Source organism: Bacillus rossius, chromosome 16, assembly GCF_032445375.1.
Source record: "Bacillus rossius redtenbacheri isolate Brsri chromosome 16, Brsri_v3, whole genome shotgun sequence".
NCBI lineage: Eukaryota > Metazoa > Arthropoda > Insecta > Phasmatodea > Bacillidae > Bacillus > Bacillus rossius.
In genome coordinates, this window is record NC_086343.1 from 27,998,936 (window position 1) to 28,019,308 (window position 20,373).

General features: G+C 42.0%; 1 protein-coding gene across 1 annotated transcript in view; it reads left to right on the forward strand.

The window, feature by feature from the left end:
- LOC134539930 (uncharacterized) overlaps positions 1–20,373 on the forward strand; it is a 94,593-nt gene that overhangs the window by 20,528 nt on the left and 53,692 nt on the right. Inside the window, exon 2 of the mRNA XM_063382293.1 lies at positions 3,742–3,956. Within this exon, the coding sequence (XP_063238363.1) occupies positions 3,742–3,956 (215 nt within the window). The remainder of the gene's footprint in view (positions 1–3,741; positions 3,957–20,373) is intronic.

The window sequence follows — 20,373 nt, forward strand, 5'->3', positions numbered from 1 at the left end:
CTTTTTTTTGTTCAATAAGTATTAGGTGATATGTAAGCGTTATACTTTTGTATAATATGTTGCATTTACGAATAAAGAGAATACGTAACAATAATAAAAGTTATACTAATATGTAACTATGTTAAAAACGAAATTGGCCTAAAATTTGCTTGGTAACCATGACCAAAAAATATCGGATCTTATCAATAATGTGGATATGCTTGCCGGCTCTCAGTGGCGTAGCAAGGCGTGTTGAAAACCGTATTCAACCCCCCTTCTTCCCCACATTCTTTAAAATATCGGCCACGCGACCGAGGTACAGACACAAACGGTTTTTGAGATTTCGGGGGTATTGAGTTGCGAGTTTGCATCCGCAGATTCGTTTGCTGGCGTTTCCATTCGCTTGCAGACCTTTCTGTCGATTTTGACGAGAAGTTAAAATTTAAAAAAAAAATTGGTTGTCTATAAAGTCGGTTTACGGACGATAGTTTAACGTGACAACGTCATAACAAAACATTGATGAAATGATTGCATACTTTATGAATAAAATTGAATCATTTTTATTTTATTAATAAAAGAATAAATACTTGAAATTATACTAGTAATCAGATACATTTTCTTACGTACATTCGACGTAGAAATTATTTCATATTACACATTTATAAACAAAGTTTTAAGTTTTCACTTCTGTCGGTGTGGCGATAGCGTACAATGAGCGTAACGGGACACAACGTAACGGAACAATGAACGTAACGGGACACAGCGTAACGGAACAATGTGAGTAACGGGACAATTTTTCGTGCGTGCAGCCGGCGTTCATCGATTTATTAGACGTTGTCACGTCAAGAAAAACACCGCGACGCGAAAGACGCGAAGCGACAAAAAAAAAATAGCGTTATTGTAAACATGCAGCTTTCAACCGCTCGAATACCAGAAACAAGCAAACCAAATATAACCACTTTTCTTGCCATTAAATTTGCGCTACATTCACGACAGCCATTAATGTTTACCAGTTGAATTTTATTTGAGATGTTTAGTAAATTTTATTTAATCCAAATGTAATATTTTGTCAGCAGATAATTGATTTCACAAACGAATTAAGTAAGTAAACCCTCATGAATGTAATTGAAACACCAATTAACGAGTTAAAAACATTATTCGAAAACAAAATCCTGACGGTCAAAAGTACCGTCGCCTCCGCGTCGCGATAAAAAAAAAAGGGGGGGGGGGGGTGTGGCTGTGTCATGGACACGGCCGTGTGTTGTACGTGAACACGTGTACGTAACAGGTATAGTATTTTCTATACAAAATAAACCGCCTCAGCTGCAGATGTACTGGCACCGTCGTTGATCCGCTCGGCCGTATTCATTCTTTTACGTTCCCGGCACTGCTTCACTCGGTCATGTGGTGTTTTATTGGTATCATTCGATTGCTTTTGGGAAGCCCTTTCCATCCAACCTTATACTATGTTTGTATTTTGATTTGGCTTTTTGACGCGTATAGGCCGACATTATATATTTTAGATGATATATATTTATTTTAACACAATATTAATCACTGTAACTATTTTACACTAATGTTTTATATATGAAATCGATAGATTTTGACGAGAGCTGGCGATTGAAACTCAAACGAACGTCGTAGCTTCTCCGAGTCAAAAGTTATACTACATGGAAATCACGAAACGCAGCAAAATTACCTCAAAATGGCGGCGCTTCCCCCTCCACCGCGCGCGATGCGTCACAGTCCTCACTTGGCGTAACGAATTCTTCGATTCTTTAGCTATCCAGCGGTGTAATTAAATTTTGGATGGAGATGATAGATATGTAGCTGCTACACCAAACTTTATCCCCCGATTTTGTTATCATTCGTTTTTTGAATTGCCTCCCACTATGGAATAAATTTTAAAGACGTATTCACGTCAAAAAAAAAAGTTTTAACCGACAAGTCAGTCGCGTCCGCGAATGTTGTCGCGCTAACGTCACGGATGTGTTTAACGTGACTGGTTAGCCATCGCGTTACGCAGTTGGTCATTTGTTTTGAGGCCACATCTGTTAGTATTGTTACAAGTGGGCAAAAACAGGTCCGAAAAATGATAGCACAGTGAATTAAATACTGTTTTGTTTTATTAACCACTGTTTCACGAGTAATTGAATTACGACACTTGAAATGTCCGTCCACAAATCGACCACTCTTCCATTTAGTCTACAGTTTACTGTCCCCACTAGAGCAAAGCTCGGTTCGACAGTGGTTGTCTCCACTGCTCGTCTCTTACCGCGTGTGTCTGTCCCAACACACTGCCTCAAACCACTCAGTCGTCCTTCGCCCACTGCGCAGTCCCGATGCACCAGTCTTCACACGGGAAGCCTAAGATGTACATCAAGTCCTGTCCCTGCCCGAACATGCCCGAATATTCACCTTCGGCCAACCTCGGGTTTATTTTTATGTACATTTATATTTCTCTGTTCATTTTAATGTAGCCATGCTAACCTAACTAACCGTCCATAGTGTTTTAAAGTGTTTTAATGTAGCTAACCCAACCGACCACTTTTAATATTTGAATTCATTTTTCCTGCGCAAAAATAAAACAAATCCCGAGGTTGGGCGAAGGTGAATATTCGGGCGTGTTCGGGCAGGGACAGAACTTGATGTACATCTTAGGCTTCTCGTCTTCACACACGAAACCAGTAGCTCGTCGTCCACGTTCGCTCACCAAGGGGTCATTCAACCTCTTCAGTTGGCTGGCGATAATACATATAATATACCTTGGCATTAGTGGTGGGAGGTAAGTCTGCCGGCGGCTGCCGTGGAGGAAGGATCCAGCGTAATTTTTTTAAAATTTTGTTTTGCCCTCATCGAGTTTAAACCGAGAACTACATGATGTAAATGCGTTTTTATTAGAATTTAATTTAAAGTTTATTAATAAATTTTTTATCCAATTTAATTTTTTCCCGAACTTTTCTGATAATATTTAGGGATTTTAAAGATGGTGGCCGTGACGTCATAATCCAAGATGATAATTATTTTTATTTAAATTTAATTAATTTCTTTATAAATATTTATAGCACAAAAAAGACAGATTTTCAAGATGGCGGTCGATACAATGATTGCAACGATGTTTATAAACAAAATTTTATTCATTTTTTATTAATTAAATTGTTTTATAAATTTTAAATTTTTTCCATCATTTTCTGATAATAATTACGGAATTTCAAGATGGCGACCATAACGAAAATTGCAATGGTGATGTCAAAATTCAATAAGTCTGAAAGTTCTACCAAACAGAATGGCGGAATTCAACATTTCGGAAAGTTCTAGAAAAATGGCAGAATCCAAGATGGTCAAAGGTCAAGGTCAAGATCATACAAGATGGCCACCAAGACGTCACAATCCAAGATGGCATTTAAAATCCACAATTTACAGCCTGCATCCTGGGCCAGCGGGAACTATTGTATACTATTATATATGTATATAGAGATAGATAAGTATATAGAGAATTAGAGAGAAAGATAGAGAGATGCTTTGTAAATGTCACCCTACTTGAAAAATGTTACAAATAAATATTGACTTAAGTCATTGCAATGCCTGCCGGGCATTAACAAGTTAAAATGTAAAATTATGCGCCATTTTGTATAAGAAATACACAGTAGTACCATAGCCAAGTGTTGTATAAAGTGAAGTATTATAACTACTTCTTTGCAACTGGTTCCATGTGCGCGCTGTGTGTCGGAAGGGATGCACACGCTGCCTCGCTGGCCGCAGGTGGGCGCGCCGCCGCCCTGGATGACGTCAGCCTGCGCCTGCCCGAGGTGGTGGCGGCGGGCGAGGCAGTCACCATGTCCTGCGACTACTCCCTGCGCGAGCACGAGGCGCTCTACTCCATCCGCTGGTACCGCGACAACGCCGAGTTCTACCGCTACGTGCCCAAGGAGTCGCCGCCCACGCGCGTCTTCCACCTGCGCGGCGTGCGCGTCGACGTGAGTACAGCAGCAGCACTCGCAATCTGCCCCGAGTAGCAGGGTGTCGCGCGCCGCCAGTACACTCGCAGTCTCCCCTGAGGCCCGGCCGTTCCATGTGAGTAGCAGTACGGCGCGCGCCGCCAGTACACTCGCAATCTCCCCCGAGGCCCGGCCGTTCCACGTGAGTTGCAGGGTGGCGCGCGCCGCCAGTACACTCGCAATCTCCCCCGAGGCCCGGCCATTCCACGTGAGTAGCAGGGCGGCGCGCGGCGCCAGTACACTCGCTGTCGTCCCCGAGGTCTGGTGCGTGTACGTGAGTAGCAGCGCGGCGCGCGCCGCCAGTACACTCGCTGTCTCCCCCGAGGCCCGGCCATTCCACGTGAGTAGCAGGGCGTCACGCGCCGCCAGTACACTCGCTGTCGTCCCCGAGGTCTGGTGCGTGCACGTGAGTAGCAGGGCGGCGCGCGCCGCCAGTACACTCGCTGTCTCCCCCGAGGCCCGGCCATTCCACGTGAGTAGCAGGGCGGCGCGCGGCGCCAGTACACTCGCTGTCGTCCCCGAGGTCTGGTGCGTGCACGTGAGTAGCAGGGCGGCGCGCGCCGCCAGTACACTCGCTGTCGTCCCCGAGGTCTGGTGCGTGTACGTGAGTAGCAGCGCGGCGCGCGCCTCCAGTACACTCGCTGTCTCCCCCGAGGCCCGGCCATTCCACGTGAGTAGCAGGGCGTCACGCGCCGCCAGTACACTCGCTGTCGTCCCCGAGGTCTGGTGCGTGCACGTGAGTAGCAGCGCGGCGCGCGCCGCCAGTACACTCGCTGTCTCCCCCGAGGCCCGGCCATTCCACGTGAGTAGCAGGGCGTCACGCGCCGCCAGTACACTCGCTGTCTCCCCCGAGGCCCGGCCATTCCACGTGAGTAGCAGGGCGGCGCGCGGCGCCAGTACACTCGCTGTCGTCCCCGAGGTCTGGTGCGTGCACGTGAGTAGCAGGGCGGCGCGCGCCGCCAGTACACTCGCTGTCGTCCCCGAGGTCTGGTGCGTGTACGTGAGTAGCAGCGCGGCGCGCGCCGCCAGTACACTCGCTGTCTCCCCCGAGGCCCGGCCATTCCACGTGAGTAGCAGGGCGTCACGCGCCGCCAGTACACTCGCTGTCGTCCCCGAGGTCTGGTGCGTGCACGTGAGTAGCAGCGCGGCGCGCGCCGCCAGTACACTCGCTGTCTCCCCCGAGGCCCGGCCATTCCACGTGAGTAGCAGGGCGTCACGCGCCGCCAGTACACTCGCTGTCTCCCCCGAGGCCCGGCCATTCCACGTGAGTAGCAGGGCGTCACGCGCCGCCAGTACACTCGCTGTCTCCCCCGAGGCCCGGCCATTCCACGTGAGTAGCAGGGCGGCGCGCGGCGCCAGTACACTCGCTGTCGTCCCCGAGGTCTGGTGCGTGTACGTGAGTAGCAGCGCGGCGCGCGCCGCCAGTACACTCGCTGTCTCCCCCGAGGCCCGGCCATTCCACGTGAGTAGCAGGGCGTCACGCGCCGCCAGTACACTCGCAGTCGTCCCCGAGGTCTGGTGCGTGTACGTGAGTAGCAGCGCGGCGCGCGCCGCCAGTACACTCGCTGTCTCCCCCGTGGCCCGGCCATTCCACGTGAGTAGCAGGGCGTCACGCGCCGCCAGTACACTCGCAGTCGTCCCCGAGGTCTGGTGCGTGTACGTGAGTAGCAGCGCGGCGCGCGCCGCCAGTACACTCGCTGTCTCCCCCGTGGCCCGGCCATTCCACGTGAGTAGCAGGGCGTCACGCGCCGCCAGTACACTCGCTGTCTCCCCCGAGGCCCGGCCATTCCACGTGAGTAGCAGGGCGTCACGCGCCGCCAGTACACTCGCTGTCTCCCCCGAGGCCCGGCCATTCCACGTGAGTAGCAGGGCGGCGCGCGGCGCCAGTACACTCGCAGTCGTCCCCGAGGTCTGGTGCGTGTACGTGAGTAGCAGCGCGGCGCGCGCCGCCAGTACACTCGCTGTCTCCCCCGAGGCCCGGCCATTCCACGTGAGTAGCAGGGCGTCACGCGCCGCCAGTACACTCGCTGTCGTCCCCGAGGTCTGGTGCGTGCACGTGAGTAGCAGCGCGGCGCGCGCCGCCAGTACACTCGCTGTCTCCCCCGAGGCCCGGCCATTCCACGTGAGTAGCAGGGCGTCACGCGCCGCCAGTACACTCGCTGTCTCCCCCGAGGCCCGGCCATTCCACGTGAGTAGCAGGGCGTCACGCGCCGCCAGTACACTCGCTGTCTCCCCCGAGGCCCGGCCATTCCACGTGAGTAGCAGGGCGGCGCGCGGCGCCAGTACACTCGCTGTCGTCCCCGAGGTCTGGTGCGTGTACGTGAGTAGCAGCGCGGCGCGCGCCTCCAGTACACTCGCTGTCTCCCCCGAGGCCCGGCCATTCCACGTGAGTAGCAGGGCGTCACGCGCCGCCAGTACACTCGCTGTCGTCCCCGAGGTCTGGTGCGTGTACGTGAGTAGCAGGGCGTCACGCGCCGCCAGTACACTCGCAGTCATCCCCGAGGTCTGGTACGTGCACGTGAGTAGCAGGGTGTCACGCGCCGCCAGTACATTTGCCCGTGCTGCTCCTGATCTGCTTTGCCTTCGGTAGCTTATAGCTTGGCCTGACGTGTAAACGTATGTAAAAACAGTAGTAAACATACACACACACACGTGTGTGCGTGTATGTCTACTGGGGCTGGAGTCGAGAGTAAGTTATAATATATTTGTGACATCCTAGCCACCATCTTGAATGACCTTGACCTTTGAATTTCCCAGAAAAAAGAACTCATACACTGCGGTTATGCTGTGGAGCGACAGATTCATAGTTAGAACTTTCTGCCCGTAGGAAGTGCTGTAGTTCAAATAATTTACACACCGAGTGTCCATTTATAAGTTAGTAGACTCAATTGGAGGACCTGGTTACACACTTCTCTGAACGAAAACACACAAAATTTCCTTTGGAAACATGTTGCCAAGAAATAGTATGTACTACTACAAGAGAGATATTGTAACTTTGTAATAAAAATAGCTATCATTACTTCTGCATATATTAAATACGTTTTTTTTTAAAGAAAATACTGAACATTTCTTAGGAATATTATCGCATCGTTTTATATTTCAACTCATGTTTTATTCAAGCATAATTGTTTCAAACCATTGAAATGGTATCGTATTTATAATAATTGGACATTATTTTTTAATTGTGCTTATTAATGTGCACAGTTAATCTTGGAGGTACTGGGACTACACGCATCATAAATGCCTGGGTAAGAATCCGAACCCAGTATTGCTGCGAACACTATTTTGTAGCATGTTACAGTTGTTTTCATGTAAATGTACGAATTTACAAACATCTGTAATTTTACGTGAATATTTCTGTTCCATTTACAAAAAAAAATACAGGGTACAGACGCTGCAACCGAGGATTACACAGTTTTGACGTGACAACGTCTAATAAATCGATGAACGCCGACTGCACGCACGAAAAAGTGTCCCGTTACGCTGAGTCCCGTTACGCTAATAAATTGACTAAAACATTATGGTGATTCATATAATTGATTACAATTTATTTATATGAAAACTTGTTCATAATTATATTTAAACTTTATAGCTAAACGCCAGTTTTTAAAATTAATTACAAGTCATCTTCACGTGAACTGTTTCGTCGACTGTTTATAAATTGAAGTGAAAAGTTAATGTGGTTTTCATTGCTTATTACAACAACAATTTCGACAATAAAGGTTAATTATTCTTGCATTTAAAAAATCTGATTACTTGTATATTTTCAAGTATTTATTCTTTTATAATTAAAATAAAAATTATTCAATTTTATTCATAAAATTAGATATGCAATCATTTCATCAATGTTTTGTTATGACGTTTTCACGTTAAACTATCGTCCGTAAACCGACTTTACAGACAACCAATTTTTTTTAAGGAACTCTAGTTATTGTAAATAAAGGGGAGAGTGTGTATGTACATCCATATGAAGTTTCAATAGTTGGAAAGTTACAAAAAATTCAGAAGTTTCAACAATCTAAGATGGCTGACCCTGGCAGCGTCACCACACTGACTCCGGGATTTGGACCGGCCACTACACTCTACTCATCACTCATCACTCAGTGCTAACATGGTTTTAAAGATGGGAGGGGGGGGGGGGGGAGAGAAATTGTTGATCAAAGACAACCAAACCTCAGGTACGTACAGCTGGAGGAGACCAGCATGGACCGATGCTATTTTTCCAGATGGCTCGCTTGAGCTTTCGTAATTTTTTTCCCCTCAGCAGGCGGTATTTTCCATGACAACGACTATTTTCCACTTCCTTGAAATGGCTTCATATTTCTACCGCTAGCCACCGTCGACGTTATATGTGTCGCCAAATTGATTTAAAAAAAAAAAAAACTAAAACTGGTCGTGTTTTGGAAAAAGCAATGCATTAAAAATTTAATAAAAAAATCCCAGGAAAAATAATAAAAAAATGCAAAAAAGTGATTAAAATTCAAATTAAAAAAACCTCATAATTAATTGAGTTTGGCATCTTCAGTTCGGCCCGACGAGGCCAATTTAATAAAAAAAAATTTACAAACAATTATTAACATTTAAAAAAGCTAATGTTGTGGACTTTGGAGTCCTCGGTTCGAAACCCGGATAAGGCCATTTAAAAAAAAATACGCCCATACTACAAGTTATTCTCAAGCAGACTAGCCTCCACTTCATGTAACAAGTCATATTATTTCTTACCAGTGTGACATCATGGCAGCCATGTGAGATTATCTTGTCGTCTGCTAGAGTGATCTGCTACTAAAATTTTGCCAATGACTTGCAAACTCACCGACGGACATATTTTCGGCCACAAATTGAGAATCTTTTATAATTCGCCAAAAATTTGAGGGAAATTAACAAAATAAAACAAACTATTAGTGCATGAACTACCTTGGTTAACTCCTGTCCTTTGTTTGATTCGAGGTCAGTGCAATAATAATTTATTTAAATAACTATTACATTACTTTACGTAAATTAATTCTTTCGAAAGAAAAGCCGCAGTCCTATAGGTGTTAAAAATCCAGGCGGGAAGGTAAATATAAATTTTAGCAAATTTCTTCATGTCCGTTTCGACGAGCATGTTAACCATCCTCACTACGAACATGGACTCTACTCAAAGTAGCTGCACAGCTAATAAATATTTTACCACGGGGGCTGGATTCGATGCATCTTATGACTACTACTAGCATATAAGCCAAGAATATGAGGATATGAGGCATTATTTTACGGTATTCAGCATTATTTTCAACCAGATCGTGACCAGCATAGAGTAAAACTGTGTCTCTGAAATAACAAGGTCTAGGCCTACAGTACGGGCATAACCTGATGTGCATGACGAATACTGTAGCTGTATTAAAACCATATAAGGTTAATTCTATGAATGACAGGACCAACACTACATACAATTTTATGATTATTCACTAATAAACAAAGAGTACACTGTAAAAATTTATATAGTTCTTGAAAACTCAGTTGCCAACGATATCACTTGTAAAATTGCAAAGCAGAGAGAGTTGTACCATTGGCAATTTTAAAAATCTCTGCTTTGTAAAAGAACAATTTTTTACAGTGTTCTCTTTGTTTATTAGTGAATAATCATAACATTGTATTGTAGTGTTGGTCCTGTTATTCGTAGAATAAACCTTATATGGGTACAGTTTCTTATGCAGCAATACATTAATTCTTACTGGAAAATTTTCCATAATCAGCTGTTAAAACCTTTTTTTATAGTGTACTGTATTGATTATACTCGCCCTTATTTATGGCTACCACAAGGACAAAAGGTTGCATTTTTAAATCTTCGGTCACTTCTCCACTCTTGACCACATTAAATGTATGTTCATCCTAATTGACGTGCATGCATAATCATGGATGCACAAAACGACACACATTTATTAGCAAGGACGCAAATTTACTAGCACGGACGCACATTTACCAGAATGGACGCACAGGGTGTCACTATGGGCGCACACTTTGACGTACGTCAGTCATCATGGCCGAACAATTGTACGCACATTCACCAGCATGGACGCGCATGATGACGACGGTACTTCAAAATGTGCGTCCATGATGGATGTGCGTCAAAATGTGTGTTCTTGAGAGTACGTCCAACTGTGCGTCCACGATAGTGAATTTGCGTCGATGATAGTGAATTTACACTTTGTGTAAAGAGTAGTATATAATGAGAAACATAAAAAAAAAATTAAAATGGAAGAAAAAATGGTAAATAATCATGTTGAAAATTTTTTTTGCGAGAAATATGGTCTGGTTGTTTTAATTATACTGCAGTATGGGTGATAACCAACAGTATATTAAACACATCTAAATAATTTGTAATATTTTTATCACTGATGATTTTTTGTTAAAACATTATTTTGTAAGGATTTTTTTTTAGTTAGTTACTGTTCAGTCATTCATTGGACTTTATGAAGAATAAAATAATCCACGCAGATCAAATTAAATTTGATGCGGCAAAGAATATTTACCACAATCTATATCGGCTTGACATCTTCGAGATTGGTATTATAGGAGAGTAAGAGAGAGGTGACGCGATGAAAGCACTGTGCAGTAGCTGTTGCGTTTCGCAACTGTCAGGCGCGCCAAGTGCGAGGGCAAGTACTGCCCGCGCCTGCAGTAACGAGTTCGCCGCGGCGGGGGGCAGGGCTTCGCGCGCCGGCAGTACCTGCTCACCGTGGTCCCGCCGCGCTATCTCTACTCTCGCAGGTAGCTCGTTACCTCCGCGAGGGCAGTACTTGCCCGGCTCCGATGGTATCAGGCGGGACTACCCTCCAGCTAGTCCGACACACGCGTGCGCGAGTGCAAACTACGGCTGCGCCCACTGTAAATAGTCCGCCACCGCGCATGCGAGAAATAAAAAAATAAAAAGAACGAACCGTGTGCTTGGACGGGGAGATAAAAATTAAATAAAAAAAAATTGGTTGTCTGTAAAGTAGGTTTACGGACGATAGTTTAACGCGACAACGTCATAACAAAACGTTGATGAAATGATTGCATACTTTTATGAATAAAATTGAATCATTTTTATTTTAATAATAAAAGAATTAATACTTGAAATTATATTCCAGCAATCAGATTTTTTAAATGCAAGAATAATGAACCTTTATTGACTAAATTGTTGTTGTAATAAGCAATGAAAACCACATTAACATTTTCACTTCACTTTATAAACAGTCGAGTGGAAGAGAGATAGATGCGGTGCAAGCGTACAATAAGCGTAACGGGACACAGTATAACGGAACAATGTGCGTAACGGTTTACTTTTTCGTGCGTGCAGCCGGCGTTCATCGATTTATTAGACGTTGTCACGTCAAAAAAAGGTACAATTCTAGAGATACGTAACCTTCAGAAGATTAATTTGGTCGCTCTTCATGGTGCAAACCTTCACACACTTCCACTGAGTTCATGATTGGCCGCTAGTTATTTGGTCACGCCCCTCTACGACCGTGAGCCAATGGGTCCCAGCTATGAGAAAAGTAAGCGAATCTGGTAGTGCCTATTAACAATGAAAAAAAAAAAAAACATATATAAATATTTATATTTATTTCTCACCAGGAAGTCAGCACAGGAAAAATGGGTTGAACACTCGTAGGATTTTTAATTCTACTCTGACGCCAGACGAATCCACGAAATTTCCAGGTCTCTAAACTTTACGCAATTTAAAATCCGCGTTCTATTTTGATTTCAAGGTAGAATCTACACACTTTTGTACAAACCAGTCAATGTCTTGCTCTCTCTTTCTATCTCTTTTTTTTTTTTAATTACTGCTGCTACATTTTATCTTGCGTCCGGATTTCAAATGGTTGTATAAAATTAATTGAGGTATTTTATTAGTAGTTTATTGTCCGTAGGGTCGTGAAAAACTGCCAAAGGATTAATTTGAATTGCCAGTATGGCCGTATAATTTAATACATTCAAGCCTGCGTCCGAATAATATCACGCACTACGATGGGAAGAGACACACTGCTTCTCATTGTCTGCTAGAGTTCTGTTTCACAATAATCAATTACTTACAGGCAAAAATTGTTATAAATTACTTAAATATTGAACATTTTGTCCTAAGATACTTCAAAAAAATTACATAAAATAGTTAATTGCAATTTCAAATAATTTTGGTTGTTTAACTATAAAATGTTCAATAATGTAATTTTGAAACAGAAAATTTTCAAAACATCGTAAATTACTAATAAGACATTTCATGTTTGGTTAGTTAATTTTTTTAATGTGTGTTATTTAAATACCAATACTAGGGCCATGTATTTTTGCGAAAGGATTTCGAGAGTAGCTGGGAGTTAAATCACTGTAGCATCTTCACCATCGTCTTGTGTTTCATGACAATGACGAGTTATTTTCAGGTGGATGTCTACTGTTTGCAGAACAATCACAGTGATTCAGTCTGGAAGCAAACGCGAGCTCAGTGGCCAAATAGGGGAACTTGCCCCAGTGCCGGACACCTAAGGCAAAAAAATTGATTTCTTAAAACCTTTACACGGATGAAACAAATTTTTATTACTAGCGATAGGTGGATATATGAGGTACAATTTTATACCAAAATAACCCGATCAAAAAATTTTTTAACAGTGTTATTTTAAGATTACAAATACCATGCTAACCAAGATATTTTAAAAACCTGTTCCCAGTACCGGACACATTATTCTTAACACAAAAATACTATATAAAGTCAACATACATTACATATAGACATATAATACATAAATTTAATTAACAGTTTTACTTCAAAGTGATTTTTTTTTGTAATTGTTGGCAGTATTCACACACAAAATATGCTATTTGGTCACTGTCAGCACATGCAACATGATCCCAACCACAGCAGGTACAACCCAGTCCTCTTCAAAATTCTCTCCGCAAAGAACACGCACAGTCTTTTCGTAACCATCATCCGTTGCGTTCTTTTCCTTAACTTCTCTGTTGAAATCAAGTCTCTTTTTAGCGATTGTATTTTCTGAGTTGGACTTATTTTTAGACATTCTGTTGGCCTCACTTGTTTCATTCTTTTTATTGAATAGTTATCCTTCCTTTTCTTTCAGTTTTTTCTGCTTTTGTTCTTTTTTTTAGTTTTTTCAGTCGCTTAATTTCTTCTTTGTCTGCCAGCAGTTTATTATTGGGTGTAGAAGTCAAAATTTCACTTTTTTCTCCTCTCCTTTTCCTTGAAATGATCTTCCTCTTCAAATCACCAGCAACTGGAGAAACCTTCTCAATGGCATTTTGGAAGGCCTTGGAAGTGGAGGGAACAGCCATGTCAACCAAATATGTGTGCTGAGGTGGTATGGCCACTTGCATGTTGGAAGTTGAAGCTTTAGTCTTTTCAAGATGTTGGCCAGAGACATCACAATGGCCTACTCTTTTTTCTGGAACTGTCAGTGGACCTACACTGATGTTCGATGCTGGGAGAAAATCTAGCTCAGTGAAAATATTTATATTCAATGGGTAGATCCCTGTACATTCGAATCCTGATTTTGCTAGATCCATTCTGCATATTTTTGAGAAAGCATTTCCTACCAATCTACAGATATCTTTTCAAACCTTGTCTTCCATACTTGGACATCCATGTCTCACATGCTGAATTAAATGCATTTTTGAAAGGTTTTATGACTGTTCTATCCAATGGCTGGAGCTTGTGTGTGGTATGTGAGGGTAAACTGAACATGTGAACATTATGTTCCTTGGCATACAGAATGACTTGCAGGTCTTTGTGAGTGCTATGACCATCCAATACCAACAGAACTGGACTCTGTTCTGATGGGTGAACTTTCTCAACAAATGACTTCAGCCATTTCATAAATCCTGATACTGAGATCCAACCACTTTCTTGAGCATCAAATGTGCTTCCATATGGTGCATCTTTTGTCAATACTGTGTTCATTCGAATCCTGGGAAACACAAAAAGAGGGGGGATAAACAGATCCCCTGCAGCATTGATGCAAAGCATCACAGTTATGTTCCTTCCACGTTCACCCGATGTGAGCTTGCTAACTTGTTTTTTCCCTTTAAGAGACAAAACTTTCGATGTGTTAGAATGTACAACACTCACACCAGTTTCGTCGCAGTTGAAAATTCTGCTTGTAGGAAAAGAATACTTTCTTGTCAGCTCTTCTAATTTGAAAAAAAAAAAATTGTTCACCTGTTCCTGGTTAAAACCATGAGCTCTCTGTAGGCTTGTGGATTGAGCACAGCGCACAGAAATTCAGGATGGCGTTTAATGAATCCACGATAAAATTTGTTTCCTGCAGTCTTTTTCTTTTTGTTGAACTGATGTGGCAATTTCAGAAATTGCTCAGCTAGATCGTATGCCAAGGTAAACAGTTCTTTTTTATTAACTGGCAAGAAACAACTGTCCAGGTGTTTAAGATGTTCAACGAGATCACTTTCTAAACTGTCATTAAATGTGTTTCGAAATCTACCCATTGAAGGTGAGAGTTTAACAGAATTACCTTGTTTGATTGCACAGACACGCTCTCCTAATGTGCTTTTAGGCACAGAAAAATGTCCAGTTGCTTCTCTTATATTGTAAATGCCCGCCAAAACACCATCTAAAGCTTTTTTTTCATTTTATCTTCATCCCATTTTCCTTTTTTGGCTGCTGCCATCGGTTCAAAATATTCCTGAAAACAAACAATACTTACAATGTGTTTTTTACTATATTTTATTTCTGTCCGGTACTGGGAACATAGCCACTGTCCGGTACTGGGGCCACGCAAGAGTTTACAAAACATTGCAAATGACTAAAACCTAAGCGAAATTATTTCAGTGTCAATACAGCTTTTTTATCTCTAAACATGTGGAAGCTCAAGTAAATTATGATAAACACAATTTACTTACCTAAAGAAGGTAAAAAATTGGTTCAAAAATTAACTGTGTAGTATGATATACAAGCCCTCCACACTTTCTAACGAATAACTCAAGTACGGCAAGAGATACGACCAAGTGGCGCTATCTATACAATTGCTTTGTGTAACTCTACCTGCCTATGACCGTCAAGTGCTGTTATCTAGCGGAGAAACTTGTAACCTTCTACTGTCCGGAACTGGGGATCGTCCGGTACTGGGGTAATGCAATGGCTTTTTCTTGCAGACAGCAGCCAATTAAAAGGAAGAGTTCACTGGCGTGGGCATACCTAATTGCAGTCTAACGAGAATTCTTTGTTTTTTTCCGCGAAAAATACATGAACCTAATAATTAGAGACCTGTAAAATTCGCTATTTCAAATCCCTAAAGGATAGACTCCATGATCCTCTACGCACTCGTGCAAATTACATCTGCTGATTGGTTACCGACTCGTAACACCTGTTGACTGGAATGATCGTGATGCGCTGATTCTTCTGTTAAAGATTTTTCTTTGGCCCAGAGTCCTTCAGATTAACTGTGGCCCAATCACTGAAGCAAAATAATGTCAAAAGTATTTGGACTATCCTATCGCGAAATGAATCCGCGAATTTTACAGGTCTCTACTAATAATAGTTTATTTTTGTTTGTCGCACGGGTGAAACCCGCTATTCTGATCATGGCATAAGGAGTTTGGGAGCATGGGGACCGCCATCTGGATGCCAGCACGAGAGAAAATAAAAGAGGATGTGGAGGGGCATGCCAGTGTCTGGCTGCACAGGAAACGCCACTCCTCATAGAGTGAGATTTATGGGGATCACATAACCTCTTAGCGCCAAGGTCGTTACACGACGGCTTCGCGTTCACCCCAACAGTGGTACACTCAACTTTGACACTCCCCTTCTAAACCAAAACTACTCACGTTAATATAATTATCAGGGGCTGTATTTTACGTAAAAAATCAAAATAGTGATATGGTCGCAGCTACGCAATTAAGCACCAGAAACTGAATAAAAAATTACTTTTGGAGTCACTGCGACGTTTTCACAAAATTGACTTTTATATCACAGACACATATTTATTATTATTTACTTACATCCTATTTTTACATCATTTACACAATCACGTTAAGATTTTAGGATATCTAACACTCAAACAAGCAAGCTTGTGTGTGACTGATACTAGTCTCTTTATGCTACGGGCAGTATCTTAACTGTATTATCTATATAATTATTTTTTTTTACCAAAGTACAAAAAAACAAGACATACACATACATACAAAAAATTAAGAAAAATTAACCAAACATAAACTTAACTATTCTAAATGATATTTTTTGTAAAAAAGTAAATACTCTTAAGATTAGATAAAGTATCACATTGATTACTCAATATACTAAATTTGAAATCACGATTAAATAATGCAAGTACATTTGATGTCAGGAAAAACCCCTACTTAAATATTAGAGGAAAAATTTTATCAATTTAAATTATCCAGCCGACGATTAATATGTTGTTACATGTGGGGAAAACAGGTCCAGAAATTATAGCCCAATTAATTAATACAGTTTTATTTATTACCTTATATTTAAACTATTAGTTTAATTAGAAAATTAGAAATTAATCACACAGGCAAAAAATTTATGTTAGTTATATTGTTATAGTATTTTTAAGAAATACTTCATAAAATATTTTTTAAAAATTCACTTAAAATTAAAATGATAACAGGAAATGACAAAAAGTCACTAAAAGGGTTTACAATTGCCTTTAAAAGTTGGGTTTCTTGGTTTTTGTTTCTAGCATGAATTTTTTTGGACATTAAAAGAATGGCTAAAATGGATGTCGTTGGGTATAAAAGGTTCCAAAACTAGTATTATAAGACGTACAAGAACGCGCAATTTGTTTTCCCCTCCCCCCTAGCCCAACTTAGAGCTACGTGTAATGTGTAAAGGAGGAGTCCGGGCTAGGTGGGCACCTAGGTGCGTCTAGGCCGAAGCCTATACACCTAGTCATGTCGCAAGTCCACTACTTACTCTCGCCCTTGAATCTCGGCTTTACAGTCGCTTTCTCTACCATTCATGTCTTACCACGCACCACTGCCCCAACACACTGCCTCGCACATTCTCTCGTCCACCGCACACACAACATCGTCTCTGATGCTGCGGTCGCCGATGCACCAATCTGCGCACACGAAGCCCGTCTCTCGCCGTCCTCTATCGCTCACCAATGGGTCACCGCCCTCTTCACCTCACTGCGTGCATATCAAACCTTCTTTATTTATGTGTATATGTATGTGTGTGTATATATATATATATACACACACATTACGCTCTGAAATGGTTTTGTAACCCTTCAAAGTGTCGGATCATCAGATTTCCCAACTTAACGCTCGACGCTGCGAGAACAATGGCGTGCTAGTTACGCCACTCCACGTAGATGGAGCTCTGGGAACGGGCGAAACTCGAGAGAGAGAGAGTGCGAGTCACAACGCTAATAGGATAACGATGTAGCGGAGTGACGCTGGTCGGCGTGCTGGGCTGACTGGCCTGTCTTGCCTCGTCGTAACAATGCTATTTTATTTTAATATTACTTTCAAGGTTTTTTTTTTTACGTGAATACGTCTTTAAAATTGTTTCCATAGTATGAGGCAGTTCAAAAAACAAATGATGACAAAATCGAGGGATACAGTTTGGTGTTGCAGCTACATTATCTATCATATCCATACAAAATTTTATTACACCACTGGAAAACTAATGGATCCAAGAATTCGTTACGCTAAGTGAGGACTGTGACGAATCGCGCGTGGTGGAGGGGGGAGCGCCGCCATTTTGAGGTAATTTTGCTGCTTTTCGATATTTCCATTTAGTAGGCCTATAACTTTTGACTCGGAGAAGCTGCGACGTTCGTTTGAGTTTCAGTCGTCAGATCTCGTCAAAATCTATCGATTACTCATATAAAACACTAGCGTAAAAAAGTTACAGTGAATATATGGTGTTAAAATAAAAAAAATAGCGTATTTTATATTTTGTAAATAATATATTACCTGTTACGTACACGTACACGTATTCACGTACAACACACGACCGTGTCCATGACACAGCCACAACCCATTTGTTTTTATTTTAATTATTAAAGTTACAGTTTTTGGAAGGAAAAGTTTAAAAGAACTCTGAGAAATGATTTTATGAAGTAGAACCGTTTCTGTTTATGCAGCGCGAGCGTCAATATTTTCCACATGGACTCATTTTCCAAACTAATCGACCCTTGGTAATGCCCTCGTGTGTACAATTCACATTCGATATACTTCACGGGGCTCGGTGGCTGCGATAGCGAATAAATGGAGCTCATGTGCGGCGAGGGCCGTGGGTTCGATCCTAGCATCCCGGCAACATTCACATTTATGAGCGTTGCTTTGGGAACCACGTGATCGGCAACCCCGCGTACCGGGAGGCACGCACATGATGTGCGCAGAGTTTCATGTGAAACTACAGTACACTCCCGATTATCCGCGAAATTAAGTGGCAGGGCCACCGCGGATAGTGAAAATCGCGGATAGTCCGCAAAAGAGCCGAAAATGGGCAACAAAAAAGGAAACATTAATTTCAACTTAAAAACCTAAAAATTTATGTACAGTAAAATATACAATTAACAGTAAAAAATTTTTAAATGATGCTAAAATACTGAATAATTAACATACAATACATTCCAGTAATGTAAACATAAATGCTCGGTATTTGCTTGGTAACAAGGATACAGTGCTGTACGTACTCTGAGACTTCATTAGACACTGCGTGAGTTCCGAGAAGGCCTGTGGCGTTTTACTGTATACTGCACACAGTACACTCGTCAGTAGAGTTCCAATTTTCTCACTTGTAATAAAATACAGAGTTACATATGTGTGCTGTATTTTTTCGTAACATGCGCGGATAATAGGGAGTTTACTGTACGTGATTTTAAAACTGCTAGACAAATACGAGTGGGATCTGTTTACGAAAAAGCATTCGAAAATACGCTAAGAGTGGATGTTTCCGCATCTAGTTTTTGAAAATGTATTTTCAGAAAATTGAAAATGGCTGAAACCCGTGTTTGTTTGGAATAATTTTGGCTCATTAGACACCCGATACGTGTTCTTTAAAACACTCAAGGGACTTGCATTACACCTTTATCTTGAATTCTCCGCCACAAAATGTTACGGTCACCGCTCAGACCTCATAGCTGGCCTATGTTCGACGAGAAGACTGCGCGCCAGTTCAGAGCCTTGCGCTTAGGCCTCTTTCACACTATACGGTTTTTTCGCCGTCCGGGAACTGGACGGCAGCGAGGTACATTGAGGGGAATGGGAGCTTTCACACTACGAACCTCCGGCAGTTTCGCCGTCCGGCTGCCTGATGACTCGCCGGATTGCCACTACAATCGTCCGGTCGCCGGACGGCGAAATAGCCGCATAACTGCGTAGTAGTTTACTGCGCAGTATTGGAGCGTTCACACTTTCCGGCAGTTTGCCGTACAGTACATCCGGCGGTCTTCAGCTCATGAGAAGTGTTGTTGCATAGTTTCATAGAAATGAGTGATCTTGACATCGACGTGGACAAATTAATATGTTTAGTTCACGAAAGGCCTGTTTTGTGGGATAAAACAATGGAGATTTACAAGGACAGAAACCTCACAAGAGAAGCATGGCGCCAAGTTTGTGTCGAGTTTGTTGGGGATTTCGACAGTAAAACACCTTCCGAAAAGAAGAGTATTGGTAAGTTAATTTCGCCATTAGTTAAATTTTAAAGAGAAGTTGGAAATTAGAAATAAGTACACATTCTTGAGATACGAAACGTATGTAGCCAACAATATGTTTTTAAAGGTTATTCAAATTTTAACAATTAAGTTTTCCCAACAGTTTTACACATCATTTCTTAGCACTGTTGTAGGTAGCACATAATAATTATAGGCTGATGTTGGTTGCAGTAGATATATTTTGGTTCTTGTATTTTAATACAATTAATTTTAAAACTAAAATGGGCAAATTAAATCCCAACCATTTATGTTAAATGATAAATTTTAATTATTAATATAATGTATGCGAGGCTAAAGAATTGAATTGATACAGTTTGTTTTATTAAAAAAATATTTTTGTAACGTATTTAGACATACATGTAAATAAAACTCGTAAGTGCAGTACAGTACAGTACGAAAACATATCATGAGACGCATCATTGTGTCAGTTTATATATTTTTCATCTGCCACGATAGTGCACCAAAATCCGTTAGGAAGTAATCAGCCAGGACGTTTCGTAGCATGTTTGACTTTATTCCTCCACGAATAGGCTGTCCACCAACTGAAAGATCTTCAAGTCCAACAATTGACGTTGTGTCTTCAAAGCTATATCCGTCTCTGTCACGCACAAAGTTATGAAGTACAACACAAGCTTTGACAATGTCTACCGCAAAATCAATGTTAACATTCAGTGGTCGATGGAAAATTCTCCATTTATTGGTCAGTATCCCGAAAGAAAATTCCACAT